At 43.4% G+C, this 19362-nt stretch overlaps 1 protein-coding gene across 1 annotated transcript in view; it reads right to left on the bottom strand.

The window, feature by feature from the left end:
- FAM227A (family with sequence similarity 227 member A) overlaps nucleotides 1–19362 on the bottom strand; it is a 60264-nt gene that overhangs the window by 20169 nt on the left and 20733 nt on the right. The window contains 2 exon segments of the mRNA XM_060306193.1: nucleotides 9296–9390; nucleotides 15423–15531. Of these exon segments, the coding sequence (XP_060162176.1) occupies nucleotides 9296–9390; nucleotides 15423–15531 (204 nt within the window).

The following is a 19362-nucleotide window of genomic DNA, read 5'->3' as shown; positions in this document are numbered from 1 at the left end:
ACAGAAACCAGGCCTGCACGGCTCAAATGAGAACAAATGATGAGGCTGAAGAAGGAGCAGGGTCTTTGGGCCACAGGAAGAAGTTAGGATTTTCTAAGTGTGATGGAAGCCACTGGAAGGTTTTGAGCTGGGGTACATCTGATTAATTTTTTCTAAAGATCCCTTTAACTGGGACTTCCCTGGCGGTCCAGTGGTTAAGACTCTGTGATTTCGATGCACGGAGTGTGGGTTCAATCCCTGCTGGGGAACTAAGATCCTACATGCCACGTGGCACGGCCAAAAAATACAAATGAAAAACAAAAAAAGATCAGTTTAACTGATGTGTGGAGAAATGACTGCAGTGGGTAAACGTGGACACTAGAAGAGCACTTGGGAGCCTCTGCAGTGGTTGAGGCAGTGCTGGGGCTGGGAATGGGGAGGGGTGAGAAGTGATGGAATCTGCAACATACTATGAGAGCAGAATTGGCAGGATTTGCTGATGGAGTCGATGTAGGTGTGAGAAAGACAGGAGTCAAGGGTGACTCTAAAGGGTTAGGTGCCAGTTTCCCAGCTGGGAAGATGTGGGAAGACGCTAACAGGGCAGGAAAATCAAGAGGTCTGTTTTGGATGTGCTGTATTTGAGATGCTAATAGACAACCAAGAGGAAACAGAGATCAGGAAAGAGAACAGGCAGGGGCTGAGAGTAATCTGTTTCCCTTCCTTATATTCCTCTGCCTTTTTCCAAAATGTCAGTGGTGATTCTGTGCTTCTTTTGTATTTTTTTAAAAATACGTTTTATTTGGACGAAGCAGTTATAATCTAACGAGACAAAAATTCTGTCTCACGAGTGAAGGCTGCAGCGGCACCTAACCACACTCTTCTCTGTCCTATTCATTTTATTTTATTTTATTTTATTTTATTTATTTATTTATTTTTGCGGTACGCGGGCCTCTCACTGTTGTGGCCTCTCCCGTTGCGGAGCACAGGCTCCGGACGCGCAGGCTCAGCGGCCATGGCTCATGGGCCCAGCCGCTCCGCGGCATGTGGGATCCTCCCGGACCGGGGCACGAACCCTTGTCCCCTGCATCTGCAGGCGGACCCTCAACCACTGCGCCACCAGGGAAGTCCTGTCCTATTCATTTTAATTGCTTAATGAGATTTCCTTTATGGATAGCAGGGTCTCTCAACCTTGGCACTTTGACATTTGGGGCCAGATTTGTTGTGGGAGACTGTCCTGTGCATTGCAGGACATCGAGTGGCCTCCGTGGTCTCTACCCAAGAGTACTAGTAGTACTCTACCCCTCACCCCAGTTGTGACAACCAGAAATGTCTCCAGGCATGGCCAAATGTCTCCTAGGGTGCAAAACTGTCCCCAGTTGAGAACCACTATTCTATAGCAAGATCCCACTGGAATCACAGAAACTTGGGGTTAGTAGAGCACCTATAGATCATTTAGTCCAATGATTCCTAAAAGCCCATCTCCAAATGGGGGCCAGTCTGTGTTCAATGGTCTCCAGCAAAATGAGGGAAACAAGGAAAAATACATGGTAGTAGTAGGGCTTCCCTGCTGGCGCAGTGGTTGAGAGTCCGCCTGCGATGCAGGGGACACAGGTTCGTGCTCCGGTCCGGGGAGATCCCACATGCCGCGGAGTGGCTGGGCCCGTGAGCCATGGCCACTGAGCCTCTGCGTCCGGAGCCTGTGCTCCGCAACGGGAGAGGCCACAACAGTAACAGGCCCGTGTACCGCAAAAAGAAAACAAAAACAAAACATTGTAATAAATCTGACCTAAAGTAATTTTTTTTTTTGGCTACCGCCACGCAGCTTGTAGGATCTTAGTTCCCTGACCAGGGATCGAACTTGTGCCCCTACAGTGGAAGCATGGAGTCCTAACCACTGCACCAACAGGGAATTCCATGACCTAAAGGAAATTTATTCACTTATGGACTCTCTTTTATTCTGAGATTGTCTTTCTACTTTTTTTACATTAATGACCTTTCTTTTATGAAATGATGATGATACCAGATAGCAGTCATTTTGTTTAAATGAACTTATTTAGTGAAAAAAAAAAAAAGTTTTTCCAAGTCTAGAAAAGTCCAAAGATCTAGAACCACTAATCTAGTTCCACATTTATTCAAGTGCTGTTCTTTCAGTTGCCCAGTACCCATTCTCCTTCTGCCAACAACCCCCAATTCTTGTGTGTTTGGGGGAGTTTACTTGCCCTCTACTGCTTGAAGGACTTTAAATCAAATGTCTTGCTCCCCATGTGAGCCACAGGAGCGAGCCTTAGAAGCCTTTGTAGGCTCTGCCAGCCAGAGCCTTTCTCTCATCCACCCAGTTAGAGCCAGAGCACATGGGATAAGCTTGGTCAATCAAAACTCCGGTTTCTGGGATTTTGAGTCCTGAGTGGGGTGAAATATAGACTGAAAACACATGGGGGTTCAACCATACCAGAGATGTCACCTTGAAAAGCTGGTTCAAGGGTTGCAACTGCCTTGATTCTCCTCCTGGTCCCTGGACCGATTTTCACACTGTTCAGCTAGCTACTCAATGTTCTTGCAGTGTTTGCTCAAGTTGGCATATTTTGTTACTTGTAAGCAAAGAATCCCAACTGATACACATCATTTCAATAATATTCTCAGTAGGGACTTGCCCATTTTTGCTTCCCTAACTCTGGAAACAAGGAATACACTCCCTTCTGAAACATCCAGTTCCACTGTCAGTAAGCATCCGGTTTCTCCTCCCAGGGAAAGGGCTGGCTCAGGGCCATAGCACTGGGCAAAGACAAGCCACTAGGCAAGAGGAGAGTCATTCTGGAACCTCAGCTCCGAGAGGCAGGTAGAAAGCAGAGCAGAAGCTAGAGAAAAGGGGTTGGCATCAGAGACCTGGCAAGAGGAATGACATGGTTTGAGAGCCAGAGTGGAACAGGAACCAGGAGACAGTCTGCAGCCAAGCTGGAGGGTAGAGCTGGTTTAAAATGACAGCAGCTTGGACTCCTATGAAGTTCCTTCTTCCTCTAGATAAAAATCTGACTCTCTGTAATTCCAACCCATCTCCCTCCAGACTGTGTGTTACATAACAGTCCTTAAAATATTTGAGGAGGGAATTCCCTGGCGGTCCAGTGGTTAGGACTCTGAGCTTTCACTGCCGGGCCCAGGTTCAATTGCTGGTCGGGGAACTAAGATCCTGCAAGCCACAGAGCGTGGTCAAAAAAAAAAAAAAAAAATTGAGGAGAGCCCTCACATTTTCTCTAAGTCTTGCTTCTCCAACCTAAACATCTTCAGTGCCTTCAGTGACTCCTGGACCCTCTTTCTCTCCGGCCTGGTCCCTCTCCCTGAACACATGTTAGATGGGACCATCTGAAGTGGGACCATCCTCTTCCTTATTCTGGGCCAGTTGTATATCTTTTTAAAAAGTTCTTTGTTTTGACATTTACATATCCTTTTCTGCTATCTCTGAGAGGGAAAACATTTATTTGTTTATTTTTTTACAAAATAAATTTATGTTCTTTGTGAAAAATTCATACAACGTATAAATGTATATAGTAGAAGATGAGTCTCCAACCTCACTTGCATTTTCTAGGAATAAATACTATTAATGTTTTTCCGTGTATCCTTCCAAACCTTTTTATAAGCACATAATGACTTTATACCAAAAATGTATTTCAAAAATAAAAACAGAATCATACTATACACCATGTTTTATTACTTTAATTTCTCACTCATCAGTATCTAAATATATTGCCTATAGTATTCTCTGGATTTATTAATTTTAGACATTGTTGACTTTCATTCTTTCATATGATAAGGTATAAATCTGTCTTAACAGCAACAGAGTATCTGCATTATGAACATTTCACAGTTTACCTATTTATCTACTGAAATGTTAATTTTCCTCAGTTTTTGCTGGTACAGATTAATGCTGTAAGGGATGGCCTTGTATGAACATTTCTACAGGATAGATTCTTAGAAGTGAAATTGCCAGGTCTTCAGTGTATGCCATTAAAATTTAATAGAATATCCTACACTCATGACAAAACACCTAAAAAATGCTAGAAAAATATTTAAAAATCCTCTTAAATGAATGAAGGAGCTTGTAAGAAAGTAAGGAAAATCCTTCGAGGCCTAGGGAGGTAAGGGAGCCCTGAAGTTGGATGCCCTGATTCGAAACAACTTCAAAGGGAGGTGGAATGATGGGTGTCCTTTGCTTGATCCTGGTGTTAAGCCAGACACCTCCACTGTCCCACTGTTCTGTAGGTTCTTTGATGCTAATGACTTTATCAAGTTACCGAGGTCTCCTTCTATTCCTAGTGTAGAGGGATGGCAAAAAACTGACTTCGCTAGTACCAGAATACACCAGAGGGAGGGGACTGTCCTTTCTCAGGAAAACAAAGATTAGAGCCAAAGGCAGAGTGAGAGCTACATTGCTCTACATTAGAGGTGAGCAGGAGTTTGGGGAAAGAAGAGGGAGGAAAGTGCACACGACTATAGAGGATGGTCTTGCAAACTGTGGGATGACTAAAGGATTTTAAGAAGGGCAACTCACATGGAAGGTCTTTGCATTACTGTGATATGGTCCCCCTTCTTCCCATCTCTCTAAACTTAGTAAAGTTTTCTATATACACAACACACCCACACAGGCCTCGTGTGAGCAGTTTTTGTGAAAATCAAGGGAAGAGGTGGTACGTGCACAGCACATGCAGGACAGAAGAGAAGCTCGGTGCCATAGAAGACATAAGTCCCCAGAGTTCAGATATTTGGGGGAGGGTATGAGGCTCCAAACAAATCATATAACAAATGCTTGAACCAACTTTAATTCAATTCAAAGGAGCAGAGTAACCGCTGGTGACGTCTGGGTTATGCGAGTAAAGTTTTTTATTAAAAATAGGTGATAATAGGGCTTCCCTGGTGGCGCAGTGGTTGGGAGTCTGCCTGCTGATGCAGGGGACGCGGCTTCGTGCCCTGGTCCGGGAAGATCCCACATGCCGCGGGGTGGCTGGGCCCGTGAGCCATGGCTGCTGGGCCTGCGCGTCCGGAACCCGTGCTCCGCAAAGGGAGAGGCCCGCGTACCGCCAAAAAAAAAAAAAAAAAGGTGATAATATAAAAACATTGGGGAAAAAAATGGGAGAGAATGTTTCATAAGATCTTGGAGTGGTAAAGATCTTTCTTAGTAGGAAATGAAATCCAGAAGCCGTAAAAGAGATGACCAATAAACATGTCTATATAAAATTTTCAATTTTCTAGAATAAAATACCGTAATTAAAGTAAAAAGGTTAAATAGGAAACATTTTTTGCCAAATATATGACTAAGAATTGAGCTTCTGCAAATCAAAAATGAGCAGAAGACTAAGAACCTTAGAAACAGAAATAGTTCTACTAAGAATAGAAAAAAACAAAAACAAAACCAAAGGACATGAAGAGGCATTTCACGGAAATAGAAATTCCAAAGGATTATAACTATAGGGAAATAGATTTAACTTCACTTATAATTAAATAATTAATATTGAAACAATTATAACATAGCATTTTCCCCTCATCACAATGGCAACAAATAATTTGATAATGTACAACATTGGCAAAGGTACACGGATAGTCTCTCACATGCTGCTGGTGAGAATATAAATTGGTACAACTTCTTTGGAGAGCAATTCAAGATATACAATTGATTTAGGAATTCTACTTCTAGGAATTCTTCCTACATGTATACTTGTACATATGAGACAAGAAACACACAAATACCGAGATGTTCAAGACAGCAGTGTTTATAATAGCAAAGACTGGGAGCACATACATGTCCACGAATAGGAAAATGGTTAATGAATTATAGAATACAGGTGCAACCATGAAATAAGATTGTGATAGATCCGTATGTGCTTTCATTCGGAATACTCTCTAAGATATGTTGAAATCAGTACAGAGTCTGATTTAGAACATGGGGTCTGGAGTCACACTGCTTGGGTTAAAATCCTGGCTCTACTCTTACAACTCAACAACAAAAAGACAAAAACAATCTAAAAATGGGCAAAGGATTTGAACAGACATTTCTCTAAAGAAGATATACAACTGGCCAATAAGCACATGAAAAGATGCTCAGTATCATTAGTCATTAGGGAAACGGAAGTGAAAACCACAATGAGATACTACTTCATACCAACTAGGATAACTATACCAAAAAGAATGGAAAATAAGTGTTGGCAAGGATGTGGAGAAATTGCAACCCTTGTATGTTGCTGGAGGGAATGTAAAATGGTACAGGCTCTGTGGAAACGTTTGTCAGTTCCTCAAAAAGTTAGACGTAGGCTTACCATATGACCCAACAATGCCACTCCTAGGTAGTACATATCCAAGAGAATAGAACACATATGTACACACAAAAATTTGTACATAAATGTTCATAGAAGCCATGTCATTCATAATAGCCAAAAGGCGGAAACAGTCTAAATGTCCATTAACTAGTAAATGGATAAACAAAGTTTGGTATAGTCATATAATGGAATATTATTCAGCCATAAAAAAGGTGAAATACTGACACGTGCTACAACATGGATAAATCTTGAAAACACTATGCTAAGTGAAGGAAATCAGTCACAAAAGGCCACATATTATATGATTCCCATTTATACGAAATGTCCAGAATAATCAAATTCATACAAACTAAAACTATATTAGTGGTTTCCAGAGGCAGCGGGGAGAGGGGGCTGGGGAGTGACTGCTAATGAGTATGGGGTTTCTTTTTTGGGTGATAAAAATGTTCTGGAAGTAGACAGTGGTGATAATTATAGAACCTTGTGACTATACTAAAAACCACTGAATTTTACATTAAAATGCTGATTTTTATGGTATGTGAATTATAGCTTTTAAAAAAATCTTAGCTCTACCACTTACTAGCTATTTGACTTTGGGCAAGATACTGAATATTTCTGAGCCTTAGTTTTCTGATCCATAAAATGGAGATAATAGATAAAACCTACTTCTCTTAGGGTTGTGTGAGGATTAAATGAATTAACACGTATGATGTGTTTAGAACAATGTTTGCTATATAAGCATTCAATAATTGTTAGCTATTACATGCTAGGTTGAAAAAGCAAAGTGAAAAATGGTGTATATATTATACCAATTTTTGTTTTAAAAAACTGGTTTATATTCCTTGACATGCGTCAGAAATTTCTAGAAGGATATAAGGAAAAACTTGATTCGCCTCTGGGGAGGGGGCATAGGGTCTGGCGTGGAAGAGAGATTAACTTTTTGTGTGTGTGTGTGTGGTACGTGGGCCTCTCACTGTTGTGGCCTCTCCCGCTGCGGAGCACAGGCTCCGGACACGCAGGCCCAGCGCTCATGGCTCACGGGCCCAGCCGCTCCGCGGCACGTGGGATCCTCCAGGCCCGGGGCACGAACCCCGCATCCCCTGCCTCAGCAGGCGGACTCTCAACCACTGCGCCACCAGGGAAGCCCGAGAGATTAACTTTTTGTTACATATCCTTTAATACTGTTTGGTTTTACCACAGGCAAAAATTTTTTCAATAAAAACTATGGTATTAAAAAATAATAATAATAAATAAATAAATAGGGCTTCCCTGGTGGTGCGGTGGTTGAGGGTCCGCCTGCCGATGCAGGGAACACGGGTTCGTGCCCCGGTCCGGGAAGATCCCACATGCCGCGGAGCGGCTGGGCCCGTGAGCCATGGGCGCTGGGCCTGTCTGTCCGGAGCCTGTGCTCCGCAGCAGGAGAGGCCACAACAGTGAGAGGCCCGCGTACCGCAAAAAAAAGAAAAAAAAAAGAATGGGCAGCAGATTGTATCAGTGCTGTGCTTCTTAAAGTGGTAGAGTCACGTGTTGGCTCTTCTGTCAGGAACATCTAGAAGGCCCCCCACCCCCACCCCCGGTGAATAGCTCACTGACGCATCTCCCTTCCATGTGTCCGCCAGGCCATTCACAGGCCATTCAGCTGCTTTCCACTCCTGTTAAACTCTGCCACTATCCACTCTAACTGCTGGGCTTCACCACCCCACCAGGACAGATCCCAGAGTAGGACGTGACTACTCCTCTCCTTGTCTCTATCTCTAGAGCAGCCCCACGATCTTCGTCAGCGGTAAGCACCGTAACACTGCTGGGCTTTATTTCCCCCATTTTATAGAAGGAGGTCAGTAGAGTTAAACAACTCACTCAAGTAACACAGCTGAGGAGATAGATGCAGCACCAAGATTTGAACTCACGTCTGTCTGTCTTTTCCACCAGGCCCTGCTACTTCTCAAAAGTTTCACTGCTAAATGCTGAGGGGAAATAGGCAGTGGAATAATTATGGAGAAACGAAGAACATTGAAGAAATCTTCTACAGGGAACTCCCTGGTGGTCCAATGGCTAGGACTTGGGTTCAATCTCTGGTCGGGGAACTGAGATTCTGCAAGCTTCACGGCGCAGCCAAAAAAAAGAAAAAAAAAAAGAAAGAAAGAAGAAAGAAATTGTCTACAATACTTGCTATACTTGATCCAAATTCTATGGCCTGACTCCCTTGCTAGTTGGTGGCTTGGGGAAGCCCCAAAGCCTCTTGCCCTGTTCAGGGTCCTAAGGGCCTCTTCCCACGACATAAGACTGAACTTGCCATTGATATAAACTACCATGCACCGAGGTTTGTAGGGAAGATTTGCAGGAGGGGAGGAGAAGAGGAGAGAACACACCGTAATCCTTCGCCTCTTGTGTTCTGGGGGCTGTGCTGGTGGCAAAGCTCAGAGGGTAAGAGCTCAGGCTCAGAGTCAGGCAGATCTGCGCGCAAGTCTTGGCTTTAGCACTTATTTGCTTTGTGAATTTGGACAAATTAGTTACCTGCTCTGAGCATCACTTTCCTCACTAATAAACTGAAGAAAAGCAGGAGTAATGGTCTCAAACGACTGTAACAGTAAAATAAAATACACTGTATACACAGGTTTAGTATGGCACCTGACATGTAGTGAGTAAGTGTTCATTACATGTTAATTCTCATCACTACCTCAGGGAGACCTCATAAGAACACCAGGACCTAGGAATTACTATCCCCATTTCATAGAGTAGAAAACGGAGACTCTTCTCTTTCCATTACACCCAGGCTCTTGAGTTTCAAGCAAGTAATTTAAATCCTGGAGAGATCCAGGCAAGATTCTCACTCAACTTGTGCCTACCTCAGTCCGTAATTACCCTTACGACATTTCCTTACTGTTTCACCCAAGTCTACAATCAGAAATACCCCAGTTCTTACCCTGACATCTTCACAGAGCTAGCTCTTGTAGCCAGATCTCCTAGCCCCCTTTAAATCATCTCTGCTATTAAGTTTGCAATCACGTGCTCACCGGCTTAGGAAGCATATTCTCAAGTTTTCTTGCCGCAGATATCCTTTTGACTTGTTGTGTTGCTTTCCTCAAGACCAGAGTCTGATAATTATGCTCTGTCAATGCAATATGCACAAAAAATGATCAATAGGGCTTCTCAGCTATGATGAGAAAGAGCATATGGTAGACCTTAGCTTTCTATTAATGTGAAAATGCCTGGGTATATTCAGATCATTGGGAGATGCTAGAGGAAGTCACTCAGGTAAATTCATAGAATTTCACTTGCATTTTAGCCAGATGTACACTTGTGGCCACACATTTGTCCATTTACTAATCTATCTGCCCATCCTTCTATCCATCCATCCAACATTTTGCTGAGGCTAACTATGTGCTGGGCCCGTGCTAGGTGCTGGAAGTAGACTATCTTCAAGGAACTCACAGCTTAGTAAGAAAAAAAGACAGGTAAATGATAAGTGTAACACTAACTAATGTGCCATGATAGAATTCTCTGTACAATACAGTATGGTCCCAGAATAAGGAAGAAGGAGCCTAAAGGCTTTAAAAATGCTAAGCAGAATCAGGAAAGGTGTGATTAAAACAGAAAAAAATATCCAACTCTTGCATAAAGTTATGGTTCTTCTGTAGAAGGTTAATAGAGCATATCTTAAAGACAGGCAGAGAGAAACAACAGATTATCTATAAACAGACAACAATTAGAATGACTGCAGAGTTCTCAACAGTAACAATGGAAGCTAGAAGATGACAGTGGAATGAAATCACCACAGCATTAAGGTAAATGTGTATACCCAGCAAAACTATCCTTTAAGAAGAAAGATGAAATAAAGACATTCATAGAAAAACAAGGGCACTTACCAAGAGAACTGCAGTAAGGAACTGCTAAAAATTCTCTCTCTCTCTGTATATATATATATGGGGGAAATTACAGAGAGGAGAGAGCTCAAGAAAGGAATCCTAAATAATTGGGTACGGATGCATGTGCTCACCCCTGAGCTGCACATATAAACGTGTATCTGACCCTAAACAGATGGCTTTGAGAACTGAACTACAGGGTAGGTCACTTCTCAAGTCTCAGATGTGGTCCCCGGGTAGCACACATCTAGGACAGATCAAAATAGCACTGCAAAAGTTTTGAAAACTGAACTAACATTGAAACCACAATCTACAAAACTTATGACCTGAGCCTAACTGGGTGAATTGCCTGCTAAAACAAAGGAAACAAAACACTCCAACATGCTTCATACATTTAAACAAGACTCAAAATACTCAAAATATCCAGAATAGAATCCAGAATTACTCAACCTACAAAGAAGCGGAATAATCTGATAAATTCTCAAGGAAGAAAGACAATCGGCATCACCAATCCTGAAATGACTCAGATGTTGAAATCATCAGACAAAGGCTTTAAGGCAGCTATTATAACAGTGCTTTAAGAAGTAAGGGTGAATACTTCTGAAATAAATGAAAAAATAGAAAGTCTCAGCAGAGAAATAGAAGCTATGACAGAGAACTGAATAGAAATTTTACAACTGAAAAACACGATAATTGAAATAAAAAATTCACTGGATTGGATCAATACCAGAGCGGAGGTGATGGAGGAAGGAGACAATGAACTTGAAGACAGATCAATAAAAATTATCCAATTTGTGTGTTTTCTAATATCATATGTGTGGTTTTCCACACCAGTTCTCCAATTCTCTGAAATAAACTGGGTGTCTAACAATTTAATTCAATTTCAAATCTACCTGGAATTAGTGTCAGATCCCACTAGTTAAAAGACTCAATCCAACAAGACTGTCCCCACTTCAAGCACCAGTGTCAAATGCCACCCATACTTCTATCTAGCTAACTATAAATTTGGGGGTTCCCATGACCCCCTTGGGTTCAATAATTCAGTAGAATGGCTCATGGAACTCAGGAAAGTGCTATGCTTACTATTACAGGTTTAGTATAAAAGACACGACTCAGGAACAACTAAATGGAAGAGAGACATAGGGCACGGTATGTGGGCTGGAGCACGGACCTTCCATGCCCTCTTCAGGCACATCACCTTCCCAGCACATCAGTGTGTTCAGTGACCTGGCAGTTCACCAAATCACATTGTTCAGGAGTTTCTATAACTCAGTCTCCAGTCTCTCTCTCCTCCCTGGAGGCTGGGAGGGGTGAGGCTGAAAGTTCCCACCCTCTAATCATGTTTGGTCTTGTGTTTTTTTTAATATTTATTTTTATTTTTGGCTGCCTTGGGTCTTCGTTGCGGCACGCGGGATCCTCCGCTGTGGTGCGCGGGCTCTTCCTTGCAGGGCATGGGCTCCTCTCTAGTTGTGGTGTGTGGGCAGAGCACGCAGGCTCTATAGTTGTGGCCCACATGCTCAGCTGTTGTGGTGCGCGGGCTTAGTTGCCCCGCGGCATGTGGGATCTTAGTTCCCTGACCAGGGATCAAACCCGTGTCCCCTGCATTGGAAGGTGGATTTTTAACCACTGGACCACCAGGGAAGTCCCTCATGTTTTGGTCTTTCTGGGTCCTATCCTGAAGCTACCTAAGGCCCCAACCTGGGTCACTATATTAGGATATATTCAGGTGTGGCTGGAAGATGCTAATAATGAATAACAAAAGACATTCCCATCACTCAGGAAATCCCAAGGGTTTTAGGAGCTCTGTGCCAGGACCTGGGGACAAAGATCAAATCTGTATTTTTATTACATACACAATCTGAACAGTGTAGACACAAAAGACCAGAAAAAATGAACAGAGCCTCAGGGACCTATGGGACAATATCAACAGGTCTAACATTGTCTCATCAAAGTCCTAAAACGAAAGGAGAGTGTGGTACCAAAAAAAATTTGAAAAACCTCCCAAATTTGGCAAAAGACATAAACTTACAGTTTCAAGAAGCTCTGCAAACCCCAGTCAAGTCAAAGTCAAAGAAACCCATGCCCTATACATCCTAACAACCAGCTGCGAGGCAAGACAACTTGAGGGCAGTCTAAGAGAAATGCTTGACAAAAAGCGGGGACAAGAATTTAAATGACTGTGGATTCCTCATCAGACCCTTGAGGCCAGGAGCTGTGGAACAACATTTGAAAGTGTGGAAAGGAAAGAACTTTCGACCCAGAATTCTATAACCAGAAAAAAATATCCTGCAAGAATGAAGGTGAAAATGTAAAATAGATAGCTAGTGGGAAGCGGTCACATAGCACAGGGAGCTCAGCTCGGTGCTTTGTGACCACCTAGAGGGGTGCGATAGGGAGGGTGGGAGGGAGACGCAAGAGGGAGGGGATATGGGGATATATGTATATGTACAGCTGCTCCACTTTGTTATACAGCAGAAACTAACACACTATTGTAAAGCAATTACACTCCAATAAAGATGTTAAAAAAAATAAAGGCAGTCTTGTGAGTAGGCCATTAAAAAAAGAAAAAAGAATGAAGGTGAAATAAAGACATTCTCAGAAGAAAGAAAACTAAGCGAATTCATTGCCAGCAGGCTTATTTTAAGTGAAGGGTTTTCTTTTGGGAGGGGGCGTGTAAGAAGGAAAATAATACCAGAGGGAAACTTGGAACTTCAGGAATGAAGGAAAAGCAACAGGAACTGTAAATATCTGGTTATATATAGTAAGTACAATATATATAGTAAATATATAATATATATTATAAATCTATCTGGTTATATAGAGTAAATATAATACTGTATTTTCCTCCTCTTACATTCTTTAAACTATGTACGATAATCACTTCGGAATGCTGTTTGGCATTTCCTCAAAATGTTAAACATATGACCCAGCGATTCCACCCTAGGTATACATACACCCAAGAGAAAATGAAAACATGTGTCTACACAAAAACTTGTACATGAATGTTCACAGCAGCATTATTTATGATAGTTACAAAGTAGAAACAACACAAAACTGAATAAAGATAAAAACACTCTATCTAAAACATTTGTGGGACGCCTAGCACGCAGAGGGAACTCTATAGCATTAAATGGTCATATTAGGGGAAAAGGTCTCCTTTTCACTCAGTTCAAAATATTTTCTAATTTCCCTTGATACTTCCTCTTTGATTCATAGGTCTATATATGTATATTTTGGGGACTTGCAAAGTCTCCCACAAATATTTCCCTCTATTTGGAATCCCCTCTATACCTCTCAATAAGCGGCCCCCAAGTTTTGGGTATTTTTAACAGCTTTATTGAGATGTAATTCACGTACTTCTCCATTTCTCCATCAAGAAAAAGGATTGCTTAACTTTTTTCAAATACTGATGGCATGTGTGAAATGGTCTAGAATGATACTTAAGTGTTTATGTTCTAACTCAGGTTTCTCAGGTTCTATACTTGTCTCTTTGGCATCCATTAATTACAGGGCCAAACTAATGGCCAAAGTCGTTTACAACTCCTCCATGATCCAGAGCCCATACTCTGAACTACCTCCTTTATCTAACTCTCACACCAAGCCAATATTTCCCCTGACTTAAATCAGCCCAGGCCCAGGTGCCAGACAACTAGGGACAGCCCTTACACTCCAAAGCCCACCGGAATGATTCAATATAGCCAATCCTAAGTGGTTTACCCTGTCGTGTCTTGCCTTTCCCAAGGAAATCCCAGTAAGGGCTGTGGCCTGTGCTTTCCCCTTGCTCCTTTTGAAACCGAGCGGGGCCCTGTGGGGCTCCCAGGCCCTGAAACCAAGTGGAGGCTGGGCACAGAGGCCTCCTTTTGTCCACCATTTCTTGTAGGCAAGACGCCAGCCTCCATGACCTTCCCTGAGTTCCAAAGGGTGGATTCAAACAGTTGCTAATCAAGGGAGGAGCAGACAAGAAACCACCTGAGACAAGAATAAGGGGGGGGGGCGAGCCCTGCACACACACTAATCTTGTCAGGACCCCACCTTTGAACCACTGTTATAAAACCCCTCATCAAATCCTCTGGGGTGGGGTCACATAGCTTTTATGAGGCACAAGCCCAGTGTGTCCCCCTTTGCCTGGCAAAGCAATAAAGCTATCTGTAGTGGAACAACTGAGGACATGGAAAGGAGACGTAACCCATGAGCCGCGCCCCCCAACAAACTGGGGGCTAGCGAATAAGCCAGAACTGTAAACAGTTCTAAATGCTTTGAGCGCCCCCCCAACAAACCGGGGGCCTACAAAAAAACATGGAGTGCTTTGGGCACTCATCCATGAGATGTCCTCAGTATAAACAGAGTGGTGGGAACGCAAGGAAATGTCCTTGTGCTAGTTCAGTATAATCAAAATAATGGTGGGAACTTTGTGCTGTTCTTGCGCTCAAGGACGAAGCACGGCAGGTGCTCAAGAAAGCCAATTATTGCTTGTATAATTAATAAAAACAAAGGTTGCTGCTTTGGCATTTCTGGAATGTTAAGAAAACAAGTCTTAAAATGTAAACCTAGATAATGCTTTAATAAAAGCTACCACAGCAGGACAGACGGCGCTGTTTTGCCTGAGCGAGCGGCAGCCCTCTACTGCTGTGCTTCGGCACAATTCATCTCGTGTGATGAGCTTACTTTTGGCCCTGTCCTAAGATAAACTACAACAGCTATCCTTTTCTACTTCCCCCAAAACTCTGTCCCCGGGATTGGATTTGGCACCAGTGTCCAGAGAGGCTGAGCTTTCAGTAGCATTTTCTGCCTCCTAACCAACACTGGAGCTCCCTCCCAGGGTCCTGCATGGAGAGCTGTGCCTCCCGTTTCTAGAACTGAGAGCAACAAAGTTTTCTTTCAATGGCATTGACCTGTGTAGTCGCTCAGTCACCTTTGTAAATTAACACCCAGGTACAAATCAGCGTCTAACTCAATAAATGCTGGTTTCTGATGGGGGAGAGAAGCAGTGATCATATCTTAGATTTATTTTCTTCCATTGCCAACAATCTCTCTTCCCCACAGATATTAGCACTGTGCTGAACTCATTATCACAAAAGTGGAACTTAACTAGTGGTAACTGAAATGAAAAGACAATTGTGTCTTCTCCTAAGATATTGCTTGATGTCAAGGCCCAACGCTAGAACCACAGGTGCAAATGAGGGTGGCAGATTAGGTTCCAAAAAACCCAAGAAACTACAGTTTTGGAGATGATAATTAAATCAAAAGCCTACATTTCTCCTTTAGGTGGTTAATGTACCTTTTGAGATATTCTGTATTTGTGAGCCATCCATTGAATTCTTCTGGGCAAAAGAGGTTCTCACATTGGTTGAATTCATATCAGAAGATGCCAAGAGAGGAAAAAACAAAAACACAGAAGAACAAATTTAGTAAAACTGGTAGTGAGAGGAATACAAAAAGTATATGTGCAATTTCCTAGATATTTGTCATTGTTCTCAACAGAGGAACACGTAGAGGGAGACCTTTCAGGCACAGCTCAATAACTCAGCCCTCCATCCTGGGAGCCCGGGGGACAGCAGTGGCTGATGTAGAAAATACGTGAGCTGGGGACTGAGGCAGACTGGGGTCTAGTCCCAGCCCTGTCACTCAACAGCTGGTGATCTCGGGCAAGTCACTGAACCTCTCGATTGCCGTGGTTTCCTCGTGGGGTTCTTATGGGGATTAAGTCAGCTAATGCATGCAAAGTGCATGCATTGCTGCTCGTGGCAAGTGCTCCGCTGACACTGCACAGTTGTTTATGCAATCACTCACCGCACTTCCTTCAGAAAACATTTCATTGAGCAACTTCTAATGCGTCTGGCACTGGGCAGAATCTGAAACCTAATCTCTGCTTAGAGGAGCTCCCAGTCTAGTAGGGGAGATAATAGTAAACAGACAATTATGCTAAGGTGTGGAAAGTACCACGTATTAGAGAGGTAACGTAACTTAGCATTAGGTTTGTATGTGAGTGACAAAGACTCAAAATTAATAGTGGCTCAAACTAGGTAGAAATTTCTCTCCCACATAATAGTCTGAAGGTAGGCAATTCAGGGTCTATATGTTATTTCTGATAAGTCCTTAGGGACTCTGACTTCTTCTAGCTCAGTTCCAACTTTCCTAAGATAGGACCCTTGTTCTTAGGGTCCAAGATGGCAACTAGAGCTCCAGTCATCACGTTCACATTCCAGGCAGCAGAATGGAGAAAAGGACAAAGAGATGAAGGAGTCACATGAGCTGTTTTTTGAAGGAGGGCTCCCGGAAACGGCTACAAGGCACATCTGCTTAAATCTCATTAACTGGATCTTAGTCACATGGCTACACATAGATGTAAGGGAGGTAAGGAAATGTAATCTGTATTTTATAGGTTCTCTTTTTTTTATAGAGGGAGGAAACAACAAATATTGGGGAACAGTTAATAGTCAGCAGTACCAGCAGAGTATTCTAGGAAGCCAGAGTGACGAATGCTTGATTCTGTTTGGGGCAGAGCTGGAGGGCTTCCAAGGAGAGAAGACACTTTTGTTCTGTCTTTAAGGATGAGTAGGAGTTTGGCAATGTTAAACAGATGGCCCACCAAGTGGCAGACAAGCAGTCCACCAGCCTCAACAATCCTCACTTTGCTTTTATATAAATATGATATTTGAATGGGAAGAAGAAAGCTGAAAGGACTCCCCATCCACCATGCAGCTGGTTGTCCAACAGCTACTGATTTGTATAGTGTTGAAGTGGTTACTCGGACTTGTTAGAGAAAAGACACTCCCGGGGCACAGTGAAGCATCGTGCTCATTCTCAACAGGCCTCGGAGCGATCTGTCGTGGAGCAGAGAATAGATGCAAGGAGACGGGCTTGGATGAAGTTATTAGACCCTTGTATTTGTTGGAGAGGCAGCATGATGATGCAGAAAGAGCTCAGAATGACAGCAACCTGACATCATCTGAAGTCAGCCGTGTGGCCTGGGGCAAGTTTTCACCAGTTTGAGTCAAGTAAAGATAATAATTACCTACCGTGCAGTGCAGGGATGTCGTATAGACTAGGAGGATATATGCAAAGAAAATCTGTACATGGTGGACTTTCTCCAAAGTCCTTTCCCACCCACTCTCTTGTGTTGTGACCAGCAACCGCCCTCTGAGTATATGAGGCAAGGTGACTATTGCTGGGCTGGGGGGTTAACTAAGACTCCTCTGGGACCCCCTTCCTACCATGGCACAGAGGAGATGGAACCATTCCACCCTGTGTCAGCCTGCCGCTCAGATTCTGCACACTGAGGGCTTAGCTGTGATGGGACAGAGTAGCAGGGAAACCTGCTTTTGAGCCAACGTGAGATTCAATCTGGGGATGCCCTGGAATGGCCGCGAGGGAAGTGGGCTTTGCAGATCTGGTATCAGCAGGTATGGGAATGAGCTGCAGGAATTCGGATCATGATTGTTAAATGACCCTTATGTACCCATGCTCTGGAACTTGGGAAAATTCTGGTTAAAATGAGCAAACATTCTGACAGGACATGGCTAGACAACAATTTATGGGACATCTCCTAAACCTAGACTGAATCTATAAGAATTAATACCAGTCATGATGCCCATTTTGCAAATAAGAACAGAGAGACTCAGATTTGCTCAAAGCTTATATAACTGGTAGGTGGGAAAATTTAGCTCTTCTGGAACCAAGCCTAGTATGTCTTTCTGCCTTTGCCTATGGCTCCATGGTGGTCACTCACTCGCAGTCCCCGTATTTTGTCACCAATACATGAAACTTGGGTAGAAATTGTTTTTTCTCTAACCCTGGCCTCTCCTCTGGTCTAGCCTCGCATGTTTAAACTACCTACTTGACATCTCCATTTGCACTTCTCACAGGCATCTTAAAGTTAACAAGTTCAAAACTGAACTTGATAGCTTTCCCCCACCCCTGACCCTTCACTTTCCGTCTCACAAACCCCACACACCTTCGGCTGCTTAAGCCACACACTGGGATGCATCCTTGACTCCTCCCATTTTCCCCCTCCTCCCCACTCCCAAAGCCAATCCATTAGCAAGCTCTGAAATATCCATCTCCAAAACACCTTCCAGATCTCTCTGCTTCTTGCCTCCTGCTGTCACTGCCTCTTCCTTAGACAACTGCAAAGCCTCCTAACTGGTCTTCTGTCCCCCTCTCAATTATATTCTCCATATTCAGAAGACACTGTTCTTTTAAAAAATAGAAATCAGATCATGTCATCCCCTTATTTCAATGGATTCCCACAGCACTGAAATTACATCCATACTTCTTACTATGACCCACCCAACTCTGCAGGATCCAGCCCCTGCTACTTCTCCAGCCTCGACTCCTGCCCCTCTTCCACACACACACACACACACACACACACACACACACACACACACTGGGCTACAGCGTCACTGGCCTTCTCTCTGTTCCCTGAATGTCTCAACTCCCCTTTTTTTTTGCCTCAGGGCCTTTGCACATGCTGTTCCCGTTTCCTGGAAGGTTCTTTCATTCATTCTTCTAATGGCTGACTTCCTCTCATCCTTTGGTTCTCAGCTCAGATGGCACTTTCTGGGGGTGTTATTTGTCACATGTTCTCCATGTTCATGAGACCCAGGCCCCAAAGTGAAACACTTAAGCTGCTCTCCCAGCTTCCTCTGTGGCTGGGTGCAGAAGTTTTACCCAGGCTCTAACCCTCAGAGGCAACGCACCTGCCTGAGACTTCAAGATGGAAATGAGCAATGTGAGCAAGTGGGGAACCAACGAGACTCTAGCTTCTGGAGAGACTGTTGACAGGGGCAACTGGCTTTTCAAGGAAAGCAGAGTGCAGTTTTGAGCATCAGTCCCCACTACCATTGGTCGGCGCACATCAGTGTACCTTTGCAGGGGTGTATGGTTTGGGCATCGTTCTTGGTGGCGTGGCATTTGAAACCAAAGCACTGGCCCATCCTGGGGAGCCGTGCACCACTAATACCCTTTAATACATTCTTCCTCTTTAAAGTAGCTGGAGTAGATTCCCTTGTTTGCAAATAAGAACTCTGATGATGATTCCTCCTTACAAAGGTCTTATTTGACAATTCTCTCATTTTATTAGATGAACGAATGACCCGGTCTCTAATAGGTAGGAGCCCTTATTTATAGCTGAGCCTCATGGCAGAAGTCAGATATACAGTTAGATGCTTTTTCATTCCCACGGTGCAAATTTCCAACACGAAGTGGGAGAAGGG

The sequence above is a fragment of the Globicephala melas genome, chromosome 10 (assembly GCF_963455315.2).
Source record: "Globicephala melas chromosome 10, mGloMel1.2, whole genome shotgun sequence".
Lineage (NCBI taxonomy): Eukaryota > Metazoa > Chordata > Mammalia > Artiodactyla > Delphinidae > Globicephala > Globicephala melas.
Note: the sequence above shows the minus strand (reverse complement) of the source record. Positions and strands in the feature narration are given on the sequence as shown.